This window comes from Poecilia mexicana, unplaced genomic scaffold, assembly GCF_051168715.1.
Source record: "Poecilia mexicana isolate PSO_F unplaced genomic scaffold, ASM5116871v1 scaffold_14, whole genome shotgun sequence".
Classification (NCBI taxonomy): Eukaryota; Metazoa; Chordata; class Actinopteri; order Cyprinodontiformes; family Poeciliidae; genus Poecilia; species Poecilia mexicana.
Genome location: NW_028263383.1, coordinates 18,892,645 through 18,912,060, shown reverse-complemented (window position 1 = coordinate 18,912,060; position 19,416 = coordinate 18,892,645). Strand labels below are relative to the sequence as shown.

Sequence of the window (19,416 nt, the reverse complement as noted above, 5' to 3'; positions counted from 1 at the left end):
AATCCAAAGTTAACATTGTCTTCTGATTCGTATCTCCTATATCCCGCAACATGTTTCACAGTTTCTTCACTACACCAGATAAGGACCTTTACCACAACGATGTGAGGACAAATTCTGGAAAGGGACTGATGTTACAGGTTGTCTTTCACTTTAACTGTAGAAAGCTAAATTTGAATAACCTCACGTAGGCCTGTTTACTACCAGTCACATATTCTTAAGAAATACACATACAAATGAGGAACATTTACCGAAATGTATCACACTAGCAAGTGTTACAGAAAAAAGTCTATGAGAGTTTAGCTCTTATAGATCCAAGATCCAAATGATCACATTTAACAAATTTGAAAATTAATCCATTTTAACACTTTATAGACAAGAAAGCCATTCAGTTTTCATCTAAATGACTTTTATGATGAACCTCAACATAGGACATATATGGAAAATAGTTCTAGAGCTTTTCACCTGTGTGAATCATGTGCTGCTGAGTTAAACGCTTGTTTGTGACTAACTTTTTTCACAGTTCATGCATGAAAATGGCTTTTCGCCAATATGAATCCTCATGTGAGCATCAAAAACATATTTGACAGCAAAATGCTTTTTACCGGTCACACATGAGAAAGGTTTTCTTATTTCCTGATTTTGGTTCCCAGCTTCAGCAGCTTCCTGCTGAAGCTGGTTCCTGTTTGGTTCTGATTAATATTTGGTTTGTTCTAACCAATAAGAATAAGAGTAAGTAGTATAAAATGACAACATCGGGAAGGATCTGGCACATATGCAGGATAAGGCACAGACATGGAGCCAATGAAAGGCGGTCACAATTACAAAGTGCATTTATCTGTTGATTTGGAGTGTGGATGCAATTAGTCTGTGAACCCTGTACAGCCAGCTCTCCCAGGAACCTGTCTCTGATATGATGGTCTTATCTAAGAGCAAGTCGTTGGAGGTGCTCTGCTCCACAGTCGCACGGATGTCGTCAGGAAGGGAGTGAGGTGTAAAGGAGCATTATGTTTACAAATCATTCAGGAAATTTGAGATATGGGAGGCAGTTCAGATAAAGACAAAATTCTTTAGATTGGGTAAACTTTAAAATTTTAATCTGCCCTAAAGTCCCACTGGTACATCTCTGTTGATTCCAATCATCCAAAGTTCCCACCAGGAAAACTAGCAACTTCTCCAAGATGGATACCATCCCTGTGGTGAGCTCTAGGACTGTGAGTACAGATTATATAGTTTGTATATTATATTGCCCTTAAATAATCATTAGACTTAAAAGATGGGCATACCCAACTACCTGATGCAATAGTTCACTCCTCCCTTAAGCAAAGGAAATGAGGAAGGGAGGGTCAGTGGAGAGCACCGGAATTGAGAATTTTTTCATTCAGTGTCATCAACAGAAAGAGGAAAGGGCAGGAAGAAACGATAAAGCCGATCAATTAAAATGAGGTTGATAATTTTCATTTATCATGCAATTAATTGATTTATTGTTTATTGCAACAGGCCTAATACTAAAAAAAAATAGAATTACAGACAGGTGATTACTGAAAGGAATTTTATTTAATAATCTCAAGTTTTTTTTATCACGTGTCTAAACTGAATTTCAGCTGAACAAACCCTCACAAAAATCATCACCTGGTCAGATGTGATGTTGTTCACCGTGGTTTTTTAAGGTATTGTTAGTTCCTAAAACCTTGTGAGAATGTTCTGGAAAGGAGTCCATGTCCAGTCAAACTCTGTTAATGCATGAAATAGTCAGTGGACCACAAAACTTCCTCTATCAGCATCAGTACTGGTTCTCCTCAGGGCTGTGTGCTGAGCCCTCTGCTCTTCACGTTGTACACACACAACATATAGTTTAACACAAACAGAATGTTAATACAACAACATACAGTTTATCATTATTGTTCTTTTTATACAGAATATGCCAGAAAAAAGAAAACAAAGCATCTGTGAATTAAAATGTGTCATGGTCACACATCTCTATGTATCCAAATGTGAAGATCCAAATGATCACATTTAACAAACACAACAATTCTCAGCTTTATAGACATGAAACGCCTCCATCTTTCATTCTAGGTTTTAACCAAATCAATTCTAGAGAGAACCTCAACATAGGACAGGGTTTCCCCCAGTGTATTATAAGCCTGGCAGCCCGCCATGCTTTACTAGCCCTGCCGCCAGGCTAAGCGTCGCTTGTTTACGTTTCTAGGGAAAAAAATAAATCTTTTTTTTCTTTTTAAAGCCAGGCTGCAAGCGTCTCTTTTACTCTTAGCATTTCACTAGCAGAGCAGATTTATTCCTAAAGGATAGGTTTATAGTTTATGCATTTAAACCCGGCAGCGCGCAGACCAATCGCACAGCTGGCGCCTCTGCGTTTGCCTCGCGCTACCGCTGCTTTACCTCAGTGGGATCGCGCGCGCCTCCTTTCACTCAAACTGGACACAGGCTGACCTGTATGGATATTTACATCAACCTACTGTGAGGAATTACGATCCGTTGGAGAACTCTAGGTAAGAGTTTAAAACCCGCCGCGTTAGCTCTGGTTGCACAGCTCAGTGTGAAGCGCAGGAATAACTTGTAGCGAATTCAGAGGCGCGTTGTGGAGCAGTGAGAATGATTTATCTTTGTGAACGAACAATTATATGCGATGTTTACATCTCAACACGCTGCCCAGCGTGTGGCTCTGTGTCCGTCTTCCCTGTAAAATTTATGTCTGTGGTCCCGGTTGGCCGGAGCGTTTGTGGATAACGAGCAGCGCTAACCTCATCATGCAGGTTCAGCCTGATGAGGAGCTTTCGCGCTCTCCTCGGAGTCACGCATCACGCTGATTTTATATTATTTTATTATCATTTTTAGTATTATTTTTCCGGTTACACGATGCATCAAACCATATCAAATGCGTTGTCTACTTGGGAGTTAATACACGCGGCCGCACGGAGATCTGAGAAATTTGTCCCATAAACTCGACCAACCAGAATAGTTTCTGTGACGATTAAAAACTCAACAGACATGAAAAGGAAGAGCTACTAAAGCCACATTAGCAGCATTGAATTAAATCTCCCATTTGTTGCGCATCTCTGCGTAGTGCAGCAGATTACCTCATCATGCAGGGCCGGTCCAAGGCTGTATGAGGCTGATGGAGCCGCTGACTTAGCCGCTGACTTAAATGGATTAAACAGAAGTGCAAATTTGTTGTTTTTAGACTAGTTGTGGGTTTAAATAGCATTTCACTGTAGATCTTTTCCTGTAACATATAATTAAACCGTAATATTTTTACATTTCCTGTCAACTTAACATCGTTTAATACAAAAACACGGTGGACCGCCTCGACGCCCCGACCACTGGGCTTAGAAAGTTTTCTGGGGGAAACTCTGTAGAACATGTATGGAAAATATTTCTACAGCTTTTCACCAGTGTGAATCATCATGTGACTAGTTAAAGACGATTTGCGACTAAAACTTTTTCCACAGTTCCCACATGAAAATGGCTTTTCACCAGTGTGAATCCTCATGTGCGTAACTAAATCCTGTTTTAGACTAAAACTTTTTCCACAGTTCACACATGAAAACGGCTTTTCACCAGTGTGAATCCTCATGTGACTAATTAAATTCCCTTTTTGTCTAAAACTTTTTCCACAGTTCCCACATGAAAACGGCTTTTCACGAGTGTGAATCCTCATGTGGCGAGTTAAAGTAGCTTTGTCATTAAAACATTTTCCACAGTTCACACATGAAAATGGCTTTTCACCAGTGTGAATCATCATGTGACTAGTTAAAGACGATTTGCGACTAAAACTTTTTCCACAGTTCCCACATGAAAACGGCTTTTCACCAGTGTGAATCCTCATGTGCGTAACTAAATCCTGTTTTAGACTAAAACTTTTTCCACAGTTCCCACATGAAAATGGCTTTTCACCAGTGTGAATTGTCATGTGGCGAGTTAAAGTAGCTTTGACATTAAAACATTTTCCACAGTTCACACATGAAAACAGCTTTTCACCAGTGTGACTCCTCATGTGAGCATCAAAAACAGATTTGAAAGGGAAACGTTTTTCACAGATGACACATGAGAAAGTCTTGCATCTTTCCTGATTCTGGTTCTCAGCTTCAGCAGCTTCCTGGAAGATGTCTTGGTTCCTGTTTGGTTCTGATTCAGTTTGGTTTGTTTGCTCATCAACAGGAACCACCATGCAGGTATCAGTCTCCTGTTTTAATTCAATCTGTTCTTCACCCTGACTGCAGTAAACTTCCTGTTCTTGTTTCACTTGCAGAGGCTCCAATTCCTCCTTTTCCACAGTGGATCTTCTCTCCTGGTTACAAACGTTACACTTCAGGGAATCTGGAGAAGAAAACAGAGGAAATGAGAAATTATTAACTTTACTGAAGTAAATGGGAGAAATCCTCCATCATTTAAGACAGAAATGGACAAAAAAAAAAACACACTTGAAAATTCAAGAGTGCAGACAGAGATACAGATAAGTCGACATCTCCAGCCAGTGTTGTAGTACTCGAGATCGGTCTTGGTCTCGATACCGGTCTCGAGACCATTTATTGATAGTCTCGGTCTCGTCTCGGACTCGACCGCATTTGGTCTCGGTCTTGTCTCGGTCTCGGACGCTGAGGACTCGGCATTTTATTTCAAGACCAGTCGAGACCGCAACTGTTAAAATATCACTAAACATACAGCACACTATCTAGTTTATTTAACATCTTTGTTTCAGTGGATGCAAAACGCACCGATTAAAATCCAACCAATAACGTGACTTGCCAAATACGTGTTTCTGTTTCTCTCCCCTCCCCCTCCCCACCTTTCACTCGCACGCGGCGCTCTGAGACAGGCGGAGTGGTTTCCTCTCAGCGGCATAAGATGTTTAATCGTCAGTAATTTAATAGCGCTGCATAAATAATAAGAAATCCGATGGCCACAGCTAACTCAACATCCAGGCAGTTTCACAGACGGTGGGGACAATGTCTTACTTTTTTCGTCACTTAGAAAAGTAGCTCAAAGAAAGGTAAGCTCCGTTAACGTGATGTTAGCAAAGCTAGCTGTACAGAGACACATAAGCATTTGTGATGAAAAAAGTTGTCACTCACTGCGCTGAATTATTGTGCGGAGGTGTTGACTGACTTGTCGCATATATGGGACAACGCTGTGTCCAAAAGTCTGCAATATAGTGATGTGACATTCAGGAACAGTACGATTCATCTGCTCGTCTCTGTACTTATTAGATAGGACTGGAGTGTCACTGAGAGTCGTTCTATGGGCTCTTTGCACCTCAGCTTCCGCGTTTGGGGAAAAGCGGCTCTATTGTTTCCGATCTATTGAAAATGGCCTTTTACAATAGGTGCTTTCAGGGCTTGGCCAAGGTTTGTACATCGATCCGAAGCCCCAACAAGTAAGCTGGAGAAAGGTTTTAAGATGTATGCCTCGTTACACATTCACTGATACGAAGGTGAGTTTTACTTAAACTTTGTGGCTAACATTAACCTTAGCTTGTGCTAGTAGGCAATATTCTCTGACATTGTTCTTGTAAAAATGTGCTATTTAAGTATCTAAACATTCTAACGGACAATGTTTTTACCTAATTTTCAAGTATACTGTGTGTTTATTGTCGTTAGTGTCAGACTAAAGGGGTTTGGTTACGGTTCGGGCTTTTTACTTCCGAAGCACAACGAAGCACAACAAGCCTCATAGCTTAACAGTAGCGCAGCTCTGGTGTCAGAGATCTGGTTCAGCTGTTCAGGTTCAAAGTTGCTGCTTTTAGAAAAATATGACCGTGTTGCTTCATGTCTCCGTGTTATTTCGTTTTATTACCTTTGCATGTTTCTTGTGAAGAGCTCAGGACGGTGTTTACAGCAGTATGTACAGGCAGATCAGTTGCTTGGCTGTCTGGCTCTGGTCTGCTCTCTCGTTTTCAGGCTGAATACAGAAGTGATTCCATGGAAATAACTCAGGGAGGCTCCTTTATTTATCATCCGTATCCCTGGTATTTTTAGGCTGATCCGGAGTGAAGTGAAGGCTGCAAACTTTGTGTTGTGCAGCGTTAGCTTTAACTGGTAGTGACAAATATTTACAAGCCACCATCTTCTTAATTCAGGATTGCTTGGAAATTAATGAAAACTTAAAAGCTCATTATATTAGGAAGACAACAACATTCATAGTATTGCATTTTTTGCATCTGAAATCCAACTTAGTCTTTTCTACCAGTCATGGTAACTCAAAGCGGAAACAAGTGAGCCGCATTAGCTCCTGGAGATGTAACGTCAACGCCGTAGGTGCAAAGAGCCCATTAGATTACCATACGCTGTCAGAATAGCATACATGCAGTGAGTACCATGCCTGCGCATTAAGAAGTCCGACAGTCAGAGGAGTTGTCAGCTCACCATACACAACAAGTTAAGATGAAAATAAGTAATTGTTTTCCATGATAACCACATAGATATACATGCATTGTTTTTTTCAAATTGTATTTAAAGCAGGGTCTGGCTGCAGCTGGAGTCAGCTACAACACACGCCCGTGTAAAACTCATTAACCTACTTAACCGCTAAGTCAAGATGCCATACAACTGTTAATAAAGTATATAATGATCTACGTCATGATTCTATGTTGCTAATTAAATAAAATTATATAGTAAAGACGTGTCTGACAGATATAGCTGTGGGTTTGTGCTAAGCGTACGACGATCTGACAGCATATGCTGACCTGACAGAACACTCTTCTTTGTTATTGTAATCCCCTGCGTACACTGCAGCAGCTATCATTATTTTATTTAATTATGTACATTGATATTTTTTAATTAACAAATAAATAAAACAAGAACAAAAGAGCACACAGAGCATGCACATTGCTCTTTGATTGTTTTCGGTCAAAGTGGCAGCTGTAATGGTAGTCTGCCATGGTGTCAGACTATCTGGAACAGTCACGGTGAGCGTCTTGTGATTGGTTACTTCTTGCTTGTTGCTCCTTGGTCAGTGTTCATAGTTGAGTGTTATTTACCGTCAGGGCATTGACTCAATTGCTATGTTTAATGGTGCAGACAGTGGTGGTTTCTGACATGAGCAACATGGACAAACACCCAGGGCGTTATCTTTTTAAGGATGGCACGAGACCACCGCGGATTGTAGCACAGAGATGGAAGCAAAATTAATATTGATTAATTTTGTTAAGTATTTAATATCTAGGTGTTTTTATGTGAATATGGATCTTTCAGATCAATTTGAGAAGTAATTTTGATCATATTTCACATTTTATAGTATCATGTAGCGTGGGCCGCTGGTCTTGGTCTTGACTCGGTCTCGACTTCCCTCGGTCTTGGTCTTGACTTGGTCTCGGACCCTAAAAGTCTTGGTCTTGTCTCGGTCTCGATACACTCTGGTCTTGGTCTTGTCTTGGTCTCGGGTTAGGTGGTCTTGAACACAACACTGTCTCCAGCTGACATTTGGAGAATTCTCAAATTAATGGATTTTAAAAACATATTTATTATAAGATTAATTGCAGTAGGGATTATTGTTAATATTTAACAGTAAATTATATTATTTCAAGGCAATATTTGGAGCTATTGTTTATTTTTATTATTTTGACTTGTATTAAAATTTTATTTTAGTCCACTTTATATCTTTGGGGTTTATTTACAAGCATAAGTTTATTTGAAAGTTGATAGTTGCTTAGTTTTTGTTCCTTTATTTACTTTTCTAAGTTAGACAGGAAGAACTGTGGGTCAATTTTCTGTAAGTATAAGAACTGGTATTGGACCAGCATGCACTGGGTTGGGCCTGTGGGTTTTGACCAGAGCAGGAGAGGAAACAATGAAAAGTAGTGATGGTGAGATGAAGCTTCATGAAGCACTGAGGAACTCCCAGCTTGTTTCCTGGGTCACAGACACCCCCTGCTGTTACATGATACTGTGGAAGTTTATCCCTTTCCTGCATAGCGGTCACTACAGTGGACAGCTACCTAAAAGCCATTTTCTTGTGCTTCTTGTGGATTTTTATGTTTTAAATGACCACTGACGTGGACGCTAATGCATCATAAAATACACTCTCAACTACTGGCCATCAGCTGCAAATGCAAGAAATTATTTTTATTAAATCTAATATGGCCGACAGACAAAAAAAAACAAAACATGCCAACCGACCCGGTCCCTCCTTCTACTGTAGACGACTCTGGCAGGTAAAAAACAAAAATATTGTGACATCAGATAACCCTTAAGGAACAATACTACTGATGTATTTTTCAAATAACAACTTTGTATTAGAAGAAAATTACAATTGATCACCTAAGAAAATAATATATTTTCTTTACAAATTTTTTTCCTACCTCTTTTATGCCTTACAAAAAATAGGTAAAAAATCCTGACACAAAGGATCAAAATTCATGCTTGAAAGGGTTATAAGAGAGCAGGAGACCCATCTCATGATGAGATCATGCAGACACATGATCTTATCAGACACAATCTTAAAGCACATTATAACATTTTCTACTACACTACTAACGCCGCTATTTTTAGTTTATGTTGCTTGTGTAGCATATCTGTGTAAACAACAGTATACTATATTTCTAAATAATTGAAAATAGATTATGACCAACAGGGTCAATGGGCTAGTTCTCAGAACTCAAGATACGACTCATGAAGGAGTAGACAGACTAGAAGTTTGCAGATGTGGGTGCCTTGTGTGTGTGTATATATATATATATATATATATATATATACAACGTCTTAAAATAATAATATGTGACATATCTATTTATAATTACTCTTATTTATTATTGTTATTATTACTATTAGTTTCCAGCAAAAACGTGAAGAAAGTGTGACTTTTCCGAAACATGTGGTTTGAGCTTTCACGGTGTCCGTAGTTCCCCAGATAAGCGCTCCGAACAAGCGCGTGTTTGCTACGCGCGTGCTTTCTCAGTGCTCATCACGAGCACGCGCGTATTTTGCCGCGTGTGCGGGGCGGAACGGCAAGTTACGCAGGGGGGAACCGTATCTGATGAGGAACCGCGGATTGACGCGACACATAGACATAATATAAGGGTAGACGCCGCATTGGCTGCTCCGGCGCAGGAAATACGGCGGCCATCTTAGAGCGGTATAAACTCCTACTTTCCTCAATCAAAACAATAGACGATGCCTCAGCTCTGAGGGATATTATTGTTCGGATCTATGGATTATTGATGTGAGGGCTCCACAGACAGCATTTCACAAGTAAGATGGACATATTATTGTGTATATATTGTGATTAGAATATTACTTTACTGTATTTATGTCCACCGGCGAGATACTAGCTAATATTAGCTACAGTGCTTGGTGTAATACGGGTTCAGCCCCGCTATGAAGGCTAACTGAGATTCTGTACATCTAAAAATATTAATTATTCTCTAACATTGACTTAGATTATATGACACAAGAGCATTAGAAATGAAACAATATAACACATATTATAAAACTTATGTGTTATAACATTCACCAGCAAAGTTTACACAGGTGGTAAAGACTATTATTTATATGTAATTCTTTCACTAGTAAGATACATCCCAAATCTTCCGTTTTTGTTTTGAAAGTTTCATAAAGACACGATGTGAGGAAGAAGAGGGAGAAATCTATAAAGAGAGACGGATTCACTGCAGCACGGATGGATCTCATCAGATTTTGGACTTAATCTCAGCTGCTGAATCTCTGAAGCTAGAAGTCGGCAAAAATAAAAAATAAAAAAAAAATAAATATAAATATATATATACATATATATATATATATATATATATATTCAGTATTAATTATTTATTTGTGCCATTATGAATCTTTATTTGTGTTGTATAGTTATTTAAATATGTATTGATATTACTAAATAATTTATTAAATAAATTATGAACGGCTGTGTGCTTTGTAATATGCTCTTTATACATCAATATCAGAATATTCCATTCCTATTCTATTGTTTTAGCCACTAAGCATATTTAAATACTTAAATAACTTAAATAACATACTTAAATAATACAATTGTTTATAAATGTAGCTTTGATAGATGTTTGAATATGGTTTCCAGTAACAAAAAAGCGTGTTATGATCGATTAAATGCGCTGATCCGTCACTGTGCCTGTTAAACACACAGGACCGAGTGGAGTGGTATACCGCTCCAAGATGGCCGCCCTAAATCTCGTCAGCGACAATAGGCGACAGCGGGGCATGAGGCGTCTATCCTTATATTATGTCTATGACGCGACATGTGTCACGGTGTTACATGTGACTAAGACACTCAACAACGATTGGCTGCTTAGTAATTCTCGCGAGAATTGCTGTGTGTGTGTGTGTATATATATATATATATATATATATATATATATATATATATAATAAAATCTATTGCGAGATTTTGGAAGGCAAAGGAGATAAGTAGTAGGAAACCAGAAAATGGAACTCGACATCTACACTCCGGTTACACTTGCTTTACTAAACTTGCGCTGCATTGTTCATATTTCTCCTGCTTTAAAAAGTAAGTCAGTAGTTAAAGGAGAGCCATAAAAAAAGGACATTTTCTCTCTACATAAATAAGCCATTCTCAATGCATAATTGTGATGTCTGCTTTCATTTACCTATTGAAAAAACATTTATACGGGAAAAGAACATTCAGTTTCAGATATTTAGACCTTAACCTTCATCCAAACGCTGGTGTTTCCTACCTATCCGGTGTAAGATTATCCGGGGAGTCCGGGAGAAATCCAGCAGTCTGCGCTGATCATCCATCTCTTCCTCCGACTTGACGGTGATTTCTTTAAACTCTCTGAATGTTTCTTCAGCAGCAGTAAACTGCTTGTACATAAAATCGTTTAAGCTGGACTGAAGATATTTTTAGAGAAACACTGGAACATTCAACAAAACAGACCATGTGCCGTCCTCTTTGTCTTCTTCTTCTTCTTCTTCTTCTTCTTCTTCTTCTTCCTTTGATTTTTATTGGCGGCTGGCATCCAAGGTGCATTTACCGCCATAGACATAATATAAGGGTAGACGCCGCATTGGCTGCTCCGGCGCAGGAAATACGGCGGCCATCTTAGAGCGGTATAAACTCCTACTTTCCTCAATCAAAACAATAGACGATGCCTCAGCTCTGAGGGATATTATTGTTCGGATCTATGGATTATTGATGTGAGGGCTCCACAGACAGCATTTCACAAGTAAGATGGACATATTATTGTGTATATATTGTGATTAGAATATTACTTTACTGTATTTATGTCCACCGGCGAGATACTAGCTAATATTAGCTACAGTGCTTGGTGTAATACGGGTTCAGCCCCGCTATGAAGGCTAACTGAGATTCTGTACATCTAAAAATATTAATTATTCTCTAACATTGACTTAGATTATATGACACAAGAGCATTAGAAATGAAACAATATAACACATATTATAAAACTTATGTGTTATAACATTCACCAGCAAAGTTTACACAGGTGGTAAAGACTATTATTTATATGTAATTCTTTCACTAGTAAGATACATCCCAAATCTTCCGTTTTTGTTTTGAAAGTTTCATAAAGACACGATGTGAGGAAGAAGAGGGAGAAATCTATAAAGAGAGACGGATTCACTGCAGCACGGATGGATCTCATCAGATTTTGGACTTAATCTCAGCTGCTGAATCTCTGAAGCTAGAAGTCGGCAAAAATAAAAAATAAAAAAAAAATAAATATAAATATATATATACATATATATATATATATATATATATTCAGTATTAATTATTTATTTGTGCCATTATGAATCTTTATTTGTGTTGTATAGTTATTTAAATATGTATTGATATTACTAAATAATTTATTAAATAAATTATGAACGGCTGTGTGCTTTGTAATATGCTCTTTATACATCAATATCAGAATATTCCATTCCTATTCTATTGTTTTAGCCACTAAGCATATTTAAATACTTAAATAACTTAAATAACATACTTAAATAATACAATTGTTTATAAATGTAGCTTTGATAGATGTTTGAATATGGTTTCCAGTAACAAAAAAGCGTGTTATGATCGATTAAATGCGCTGATCCGTCACTGTGCCTGTTAAACACACAGGACCGAGTGGAGTGGTATACCGCTCCAAGATGGCCGCCCTAAATCTCGTCAGCGACAATAGGCGACAGCGGGGCATGAGGCGTCTATCCTTATATTATGTCTATGACGCGACATGTGTCACGGTGTTACATGTGACTAAGACACTCAACAACGATTGGCTGCTTAGTAATTCTCGCGAGAATTGCTGTGTGTGTGTGTGTATATATATATATATATATATATATATATATATATATATATATATATATAAATAAAATCTATTGCGAGATTTTGGAAGGCAAAGGAGATAAGTAGTAGGAAACCAGAAAATGGAACTCGACATCTACACTCCGGTTACACTTGCTTTACTAAACTTGCGCTGCATTGTTCATATTTCTCCTGCTTTAAAAAGTAAGTCAGTAGTTAAAGGAGAGCCATAAAAAAAGGACATTTTCTCTCTACATAAATAAGCCATTCTCAATGCATAATTGTGATGTCTGCTTTCATTTACCTATTGAAAAAACATTTATACGGGAAAAGAACATTCAGTTTCAGATATTTAGACCTTAACCTTCATCCAAACGCTGGTGTTTCCTACCTATCCGGTGTAAGATTATCCGGGGAGTCCGGGAGAAATCCAGCAGTCTGCGCTGATCATCCATCTCTTCCTCCGACTTGACGGTGATTTCTTTAAACTCTCTGAATGTTTCTTCAGCAGCAGTAAACTGCTTGTACATAAAATCGTTTAAGCTGGACTGAAGATATTTTTAGAGAAACACTGGAACATTCAACAAAACAGACCATGTGCCGTCCTCTTTGTCTTCTTCTTCTTCTTCTTCTTCTTCTTCTTCTTCTTCTTCTTCTTCCTTTGATTTTTATTGGCGGCTGGCATCCAAGGTGCATTTACCGCCATAGACATAATATAAGGGTAGACGCCGCATTGGCTGCTCCGGCGCAGGAAATACGGCGGCCATCTTAGAGCGGTATAAACTCCTACTTTCCTCAATCAAAACAATAGACGATGCCTCAGCTCTGAGGGATATTATTGTTCGGATCTATGGATTATTGATGTGAGGGCTCCACAGACAGCATTTCACAAGTAAGATGGACATATTATTGTGTATATATTGTGATTATATTATATATTAGAATATTACTTTACTGTATTTATGTCCACCGGCGAGATACCAGCTAATATTAGCTGGTATCTCGCCTAGCTGGTATCTGAACCCGGTGTAATACGGGTTCAGCCCCGCTATGAAGACTAACTGAGATTCTGTACATCTAAAAATATTAATTATTCTCTAACATTGACTTAGATTATATGACACAAGAGCATTAGAAATGAAACAATATAACACATATTATAAAACTTATGTGTTATAACATTCACCAGCAAAGTTTACACAGGTGGTAAAGACTATTATTTATATGTAATTCTTTCACTAGTAAGATACATCCCAAATCTTCCGTTTTTGTTTTGAAAGTTTCATAAAGACACGATGTGAGGAAGAAGAGGGAGAAATCTATAAAGAGAGACGAATTCACTGCAGCAGGATGGATCTCATCAGATTTTGGACTTAATCTCAACTGCTGAATCTCTGAAGCTAGAAGTCGGCAAAAAAAAAAAAAAAAAATAAAATAAAATATATATATATATATATATATATATATATATATATATAAACATATATATATATATATATATAAACATATATATAAACATATATATATATATATATATATATATATATATATATATATATATATATATATATATATATATAAACATATATATAAACATATATATAAACATATATATATATATATATATATATATATATATGTATATATAATTCAGTATTAATTATTTATTTGTGCCATTATGAATCTTTATTTGTGTTGTATAGTTATTTAAATATGTATTGATATTACTAAATAATTTATTAAATAAATTATGAACGGCTGTGTGCTTTGTAATATGCTCTTTATACATCAATATCAGAATATTCCATTCCTATTCTATTGTTTTAGCCACTAAGCATATTTAAATACTTAAATAACTTAAATAACATACTTAAATAATACAATTGTTTATAAATGTAGCTTTGATAGCTGTTTGAATAAGGTTTCCAGTAACAAAAAAGCGTGTTATGATCGATTAAATGCGCTGATCCGTCACTGTGCCTGTTAAACACATAGGACCGAGTGGAGTGGTATACCGCTCCAAGATGGCCGCCCTAAATCTCGTCAGCGACAATAGGCGACAGCGGGGCATGAGGCGTCTATCCTTATATTATGTCTATGTTTACCGCCACCTACCATACTGGAGTGTGGTCCTTCTCTTCCTCTTCTTCTTTGTGATTTTATGACTGTCGGCATTCATGTCTTGCATTACCGCCACCTTGTGGATCATACGATCATCACATCTAAAGATTTCTCATACAGTGCCAGTTCTCTTTTAAAAACGTAAAATCTTTTCTGCCATTTTATCTAAATAAAACAAATACAATATTAATATTCCAGTTTTCCACAAATCCAAAGTTAACATTGTCTTCTGATTCGTATCTCCTATATCCCGCAACATGTTTCTCAGTTTCTTCACTACACCAGATAAGGACCTTTCCCACAACGATGTGAGGACAAATTCTGGAAAGGGACTGATGTTACAGGTTGTCTTTCACTTTAACTGTAGAAAGCTAAATTTGAGTAACCTCACGTAGGCCTGTTTATCACATATTCTTAAGAAATACACATACAAATGAGGAACATTTACTGAAATGTATCACACTAGCAAGTGTTACAGAAAAAAGTCTATGAGAGTTTAGCTCATTTAGATTCAGTTTTTTTTTTTGAAAGGATGAAGGAAATCACAAACATGTAGTTAGCACTGAGTAGTAGACGGGGGCTCCCTCTTCCCTCCTCATGACTGCCCCCTACACACACAGACACACAAATGGTGTGGTGAGTAGGGGAGAGCCACCTGCAAACAGAATGTCTATTGCTGAACTCTGTTGCATCTCCTGAGACATAGAGTTAAAGTCAATATAGTATATTCTATTTCAGGGGTCACCAACTCCAGTCCTCAAGGGCTAACATCCTGCAACTTTTAGATTCACCTCTGCTCCAAAATGTCTGAATTCCCTCACCAGCATTCATTCCTCTCTGCAATAGGGTGGAAACGAGCAGTTTATTTGATCCAGGTGTGTTTGAGCAGAGACGCATCTAAAAGTTACAGGATGGTAGCCCTCGAGGACTGGAGTTGGTGACCCCTGTTCTATTTAAATATACTATATTGTACATTATGTAATATTCTGGTTAGTGATTATCTATCACTTATTGTTTTCAAACTTTAATTGTATTCTTCTCAAAACTCATGAAGGTCGGAAGGAGTTTACCAAAACCAAGTGTCACAAAGGGGACCAACAGAGGTCAAAGGATTGTTTATTTTAGGGGGGGACATCTGGTCACCGGGAATTAAAAAGCAGTCATTTATTAGGATCATAAATCAGTCCAACAATTAAATTGGGTCATAAGGGTGTTTATATGTTTCTCTGAGGAGACCTGTATGGAAATATGTACGGGGGGTGTGCTGGTTTTTCTAGCACTGTAAAAAAAAACAAAAAAAAAACAAAAAAAAAAACAGCACCAGAACCATCTATAGTGTAAATCCTGCAGTTAAACGGATCAAAACTGCAAAGTTTCCCCAAAGTATTTCTTTGTAAACAAAGAAATGGGCTACTGAAAGTATTGCCTAGTTATAAAATGGCCTGTACTTTAGTCATTCACCCATTAGCACTTAAACTACTGAAGGTAGCGACAGCTGCCCTCACAAATTTGAAAATTAATCCATTTTCCCACTTTATAGACAAGAAAGCCATTCAGTTTTCATCTAAATGACTTTTATCATGAACCTCAACATAGGACATATATGGAAAATAGTTCTAGAGCTTTTCACCTGTGTGAATCATCATGTGCTGCTGAGTTAAACGCTTGTTTGTGACTAACTTTTTTCACAGTTCATGCATGAAAATGGCTTTTCGCCAATATGAATCCTCATGTGAGCATCAAAAACATATTTGACAGCAAAATGCTTTTTACCGGTCACACATGAGAAAGGTTTTCTTATTTCCTGATTTTGGTTCTCAGCTTCAGCAGCTTCCTGCTGAAGCTGGTTCCTGTTTGGTTCTGATTAATATTTGGTTTGTTCTAACCAATAAGAATAAGAGTAAGTAGTATAAAATGACAACATCGGGAAGGATCTGGCACATATGCAGGATAAGGCACAGACATGGAGCCAATGAAAGGCGGTCACAATTACAAAGTGCATTTATCTGTTGATTTGGAGTGTGGATGCAATTAGTCTGTGAACCCTGTACAGCCAGCTCTCCCAGGAACCAGTCTCTGATATGATGGTCTTATCTAAGAGCAAGTCGTTGGAGGTGCTCTGCTCCACAGTCGCACGGATGTCGTCAGGAAGGGAGTGAGGTGTAAAGGAGCATTATGTTTACAAATCATTCAGGAAATTTGAGATATGGGAGGCAGTTCAGATAAAGACAAAATTCTTTAGATTGGGTAAACTTTAAAATTTTAATCTGCCCTAAAGTCCCACTGGTACATCTCTGTTGATTCCAATCATCCAAAGTTCCCACCAGGGAAACTAGCAACTTCTCCAAGATCGATACCATCCCTGTGGTGAGCTCTAGGAATGTGAGTACAGATTATATAGTTTGTATATTATATTGCCCTTAAATAATCATTAGACTTAAAAGATGGGCATACCCAACTACCTGATGCAATAGTTCACTCCTCCCTTAAGCAAAGGAAATGAGGAAGGGAGGGTCAGTGGAGAGCACCGGAGTTGAGAATTTTTTCATTCAGTGTCATCAACAGAAAGAGGAAAGGGCAGGAAGAAACGATAAAGCCGATCAATTAAAATGAGGTCGATAATTTTCATTTATCATGCAATTAATTGATTTATTGTTTATTGCGACAGGCCTAATACTAAAAAAAAAAAAAAGAATTACAGACAGGTGATTACTGAAAGGAATTTTATTTAATAATCTCAAGTGAAGAAGCTGAATACATGCACAATTAGTAAATGAATTATTGCTGCAAACTACAGCTTGAGCAAATGTTTATTGCTTACATTTGAGCAGAAAATCAGTCAAACATCTGATCAATTTTAATTAAACTAAGAAGATTGTTTTTGATCGAATTGACTGGGAAATCACAAAAGTCAATAGGACATGTAGGAGGGAATTCATTTCCTTCATTTTTTTTAAAATAATACCATTTGGGGGCCGTTGAAAAATATTTAATGACTTAAAGCTTTAATCATTTATCTTCGAATAAAACCTCTACCCATTTGTCCCATGACGCAGGTTAATGTTTTGCAACAACCACATTCAAAGTGGTGCTACAGTCCACCTCCGTCTAGCCCACGGTCGACAGAGCTCAGCTATTCCTGCTAGTATTTTTTTTTATCACGTGTCTAAACTTAATTTCAGCTGAACAAACCCTCACAAAAATCATCACCTGGTCAGATGTGATGTTGTTCACCGTGGTTTTTTAAGGTATTGTTAGTTCCTAAAACTACAACTTAAAATCCTCCCTTCACGACTTCGTTGTCTTTAATCAACTTATAACATTTGTTTTGTTCTGATTTACCTTTCAATTCATTTAACTTATTTCCATTTTGGGCCATATTAAAAATCTGAATGTTCTTAAAGGGCCGGTTGTTCCAGATAAAACCCAATATCAATACATTTTGCTCTCGGTGAAGGTAGATGCTTTTTTCCTCCGGGGGCCCACGATTCCTGGCAGCGCCCCTGGCCACAGCTGCCCTGGGGCAGACTAACAGAAGCTGCTACACAATCGGTGCCATCAGACTCCTACCAGCAGACAAGGCAGGTTTGGTGCCTTGCTCAAGGATTCTACAACTGAGAAGGATGTGGGGAGTTTGAACCAGCAACCCATCAGTTACAGGAACCACAGTGGTTACAACCAGTACAGGTGTGGTGCCACCATCTACTGGGTTCAAGTATAAGGCTTAACATACACTACAGGACAACTCAAAACTTTTATTGTTAAATGAGTTGTTACACTTTTATTTCTTTCTAAAATACATATAAATACACAGTTTCAACATAAAAACTGTAATCTAACAGCTGCAGCAGAAAAGAGCAAAATATTACAGCTGGAGAAAAAAGCTAATTGAAAATAACTGTAATCAATGCATGAAAATTAGTTTGTGGTGAATCTTGCATTAAATTAAAGTACAAATGCGTTTCATTTAATTTCAAAAGATTTTAATTGGAGTAAAACTGGTTAATATAATTTGAAATAAATGAAATCAGTTTTAATCTTATTTTACTTTAAAGACAAAACTATCAGAAATACTTTTTTTTACATATATTTATTGAAAACTCTCAACCATTCTGTACATTCTATGTTGATTTTAAAACTACAAAAAAGAAAAAAAAACTATTGTAAAGAATACAAATTAATCCCTCAAGTCCAATCTTGTGAGAATGTTCTGGAAGGGAGTCCATGTCCAGTCAAACTCTGTTAATGCATGAAATAGTCAGTGGGCCACAAAACTTCATCTATCAGCATCAGTACTGGTTCTCCTCAGGGCTGTGTGCTGAGCCCTCTGCTCTTCACGTTGTACACACACAACATATAGTTTAACACAAACAGAATGTTAATACAACAACATACAGTTTATCATTATTGTTTTTTTATACAGAATATGCCAGAAAACCCCCCACAAAGCATCTGTGAATTAAAATGTGTCATGGTTACACATCTCTATGTATCCAAATGTGAAGATCCAAATGATCATATTTAACAAACACAACAATTCTCAGCTTCATAGACATGAAACGCCTCCATCTTTCATTCTAGGTTTTAACCAAATCAATTCTAGAGAGAACCTCAACATAGGACAGGGTTTCCCCCAGTGTATTATAAGCCTGGCAGCCCGCCATGCTTTACTAGCCCCGCCGCCAGGCTAAGCGTCGCTTGTTTACGTTTCTAGGGAAAATTTTTTTTTTTTTTTCTTTTTAAAGCCGGGCTGCAAGCGTCTCTTTTACTCTTAGCATTTCACTAGCAGAGCAGATTTATTCCTAAAGGATAGGTTTATAGTTTATGCATTTAAACCCGGCAGCGCGCAGACCAATCACACAGTTGGCGCCTCTGCGTTTGCCTCGCGCTACCGCTGCTTTACCTCAGTGGAATCGCGCGCGCCTCCTTTCACTCAAACTGGACACAGGCTGACCTTTATGGATATTTACATCAACCTACTGTGAGGAATTACGATCCTTTGGAGAACTCTAGGTAAGAGTTTAAAACCCGCCGCGTTAG

General features: G+C 37.7%; 1 protein-coding gene across 1 annotated transcript; it reads right to left on the bottom strand.

The window, feature by feature from the left end:
* Window positions 1-1,532: 1,532 nt before the first annotated feature.
* Window positions 1,533-11,635, bottom strand: LOC148155517 (uncharacterized). Its single transcript, XM_088012318.1, has 2 exons — window positions 10,676-11,635; window positions 1,533-4,335 (listed from the first exon to the last, which is right to left on the bottom strand). Exons 1-2 carry the CDS (start codon window positions 10,812-10,814, stop codon window positions 3,395-3,397), a joined length of 1,080 nt encoding a protein of 359 aa, XP_087868444.1. The 5' UTR covers window positions 10,815-11,635; the 3' UTR covers window positions 1,533-3,394.
* Window positions 11,636-19,416: the final 7,781 nt, after the last annotated feature.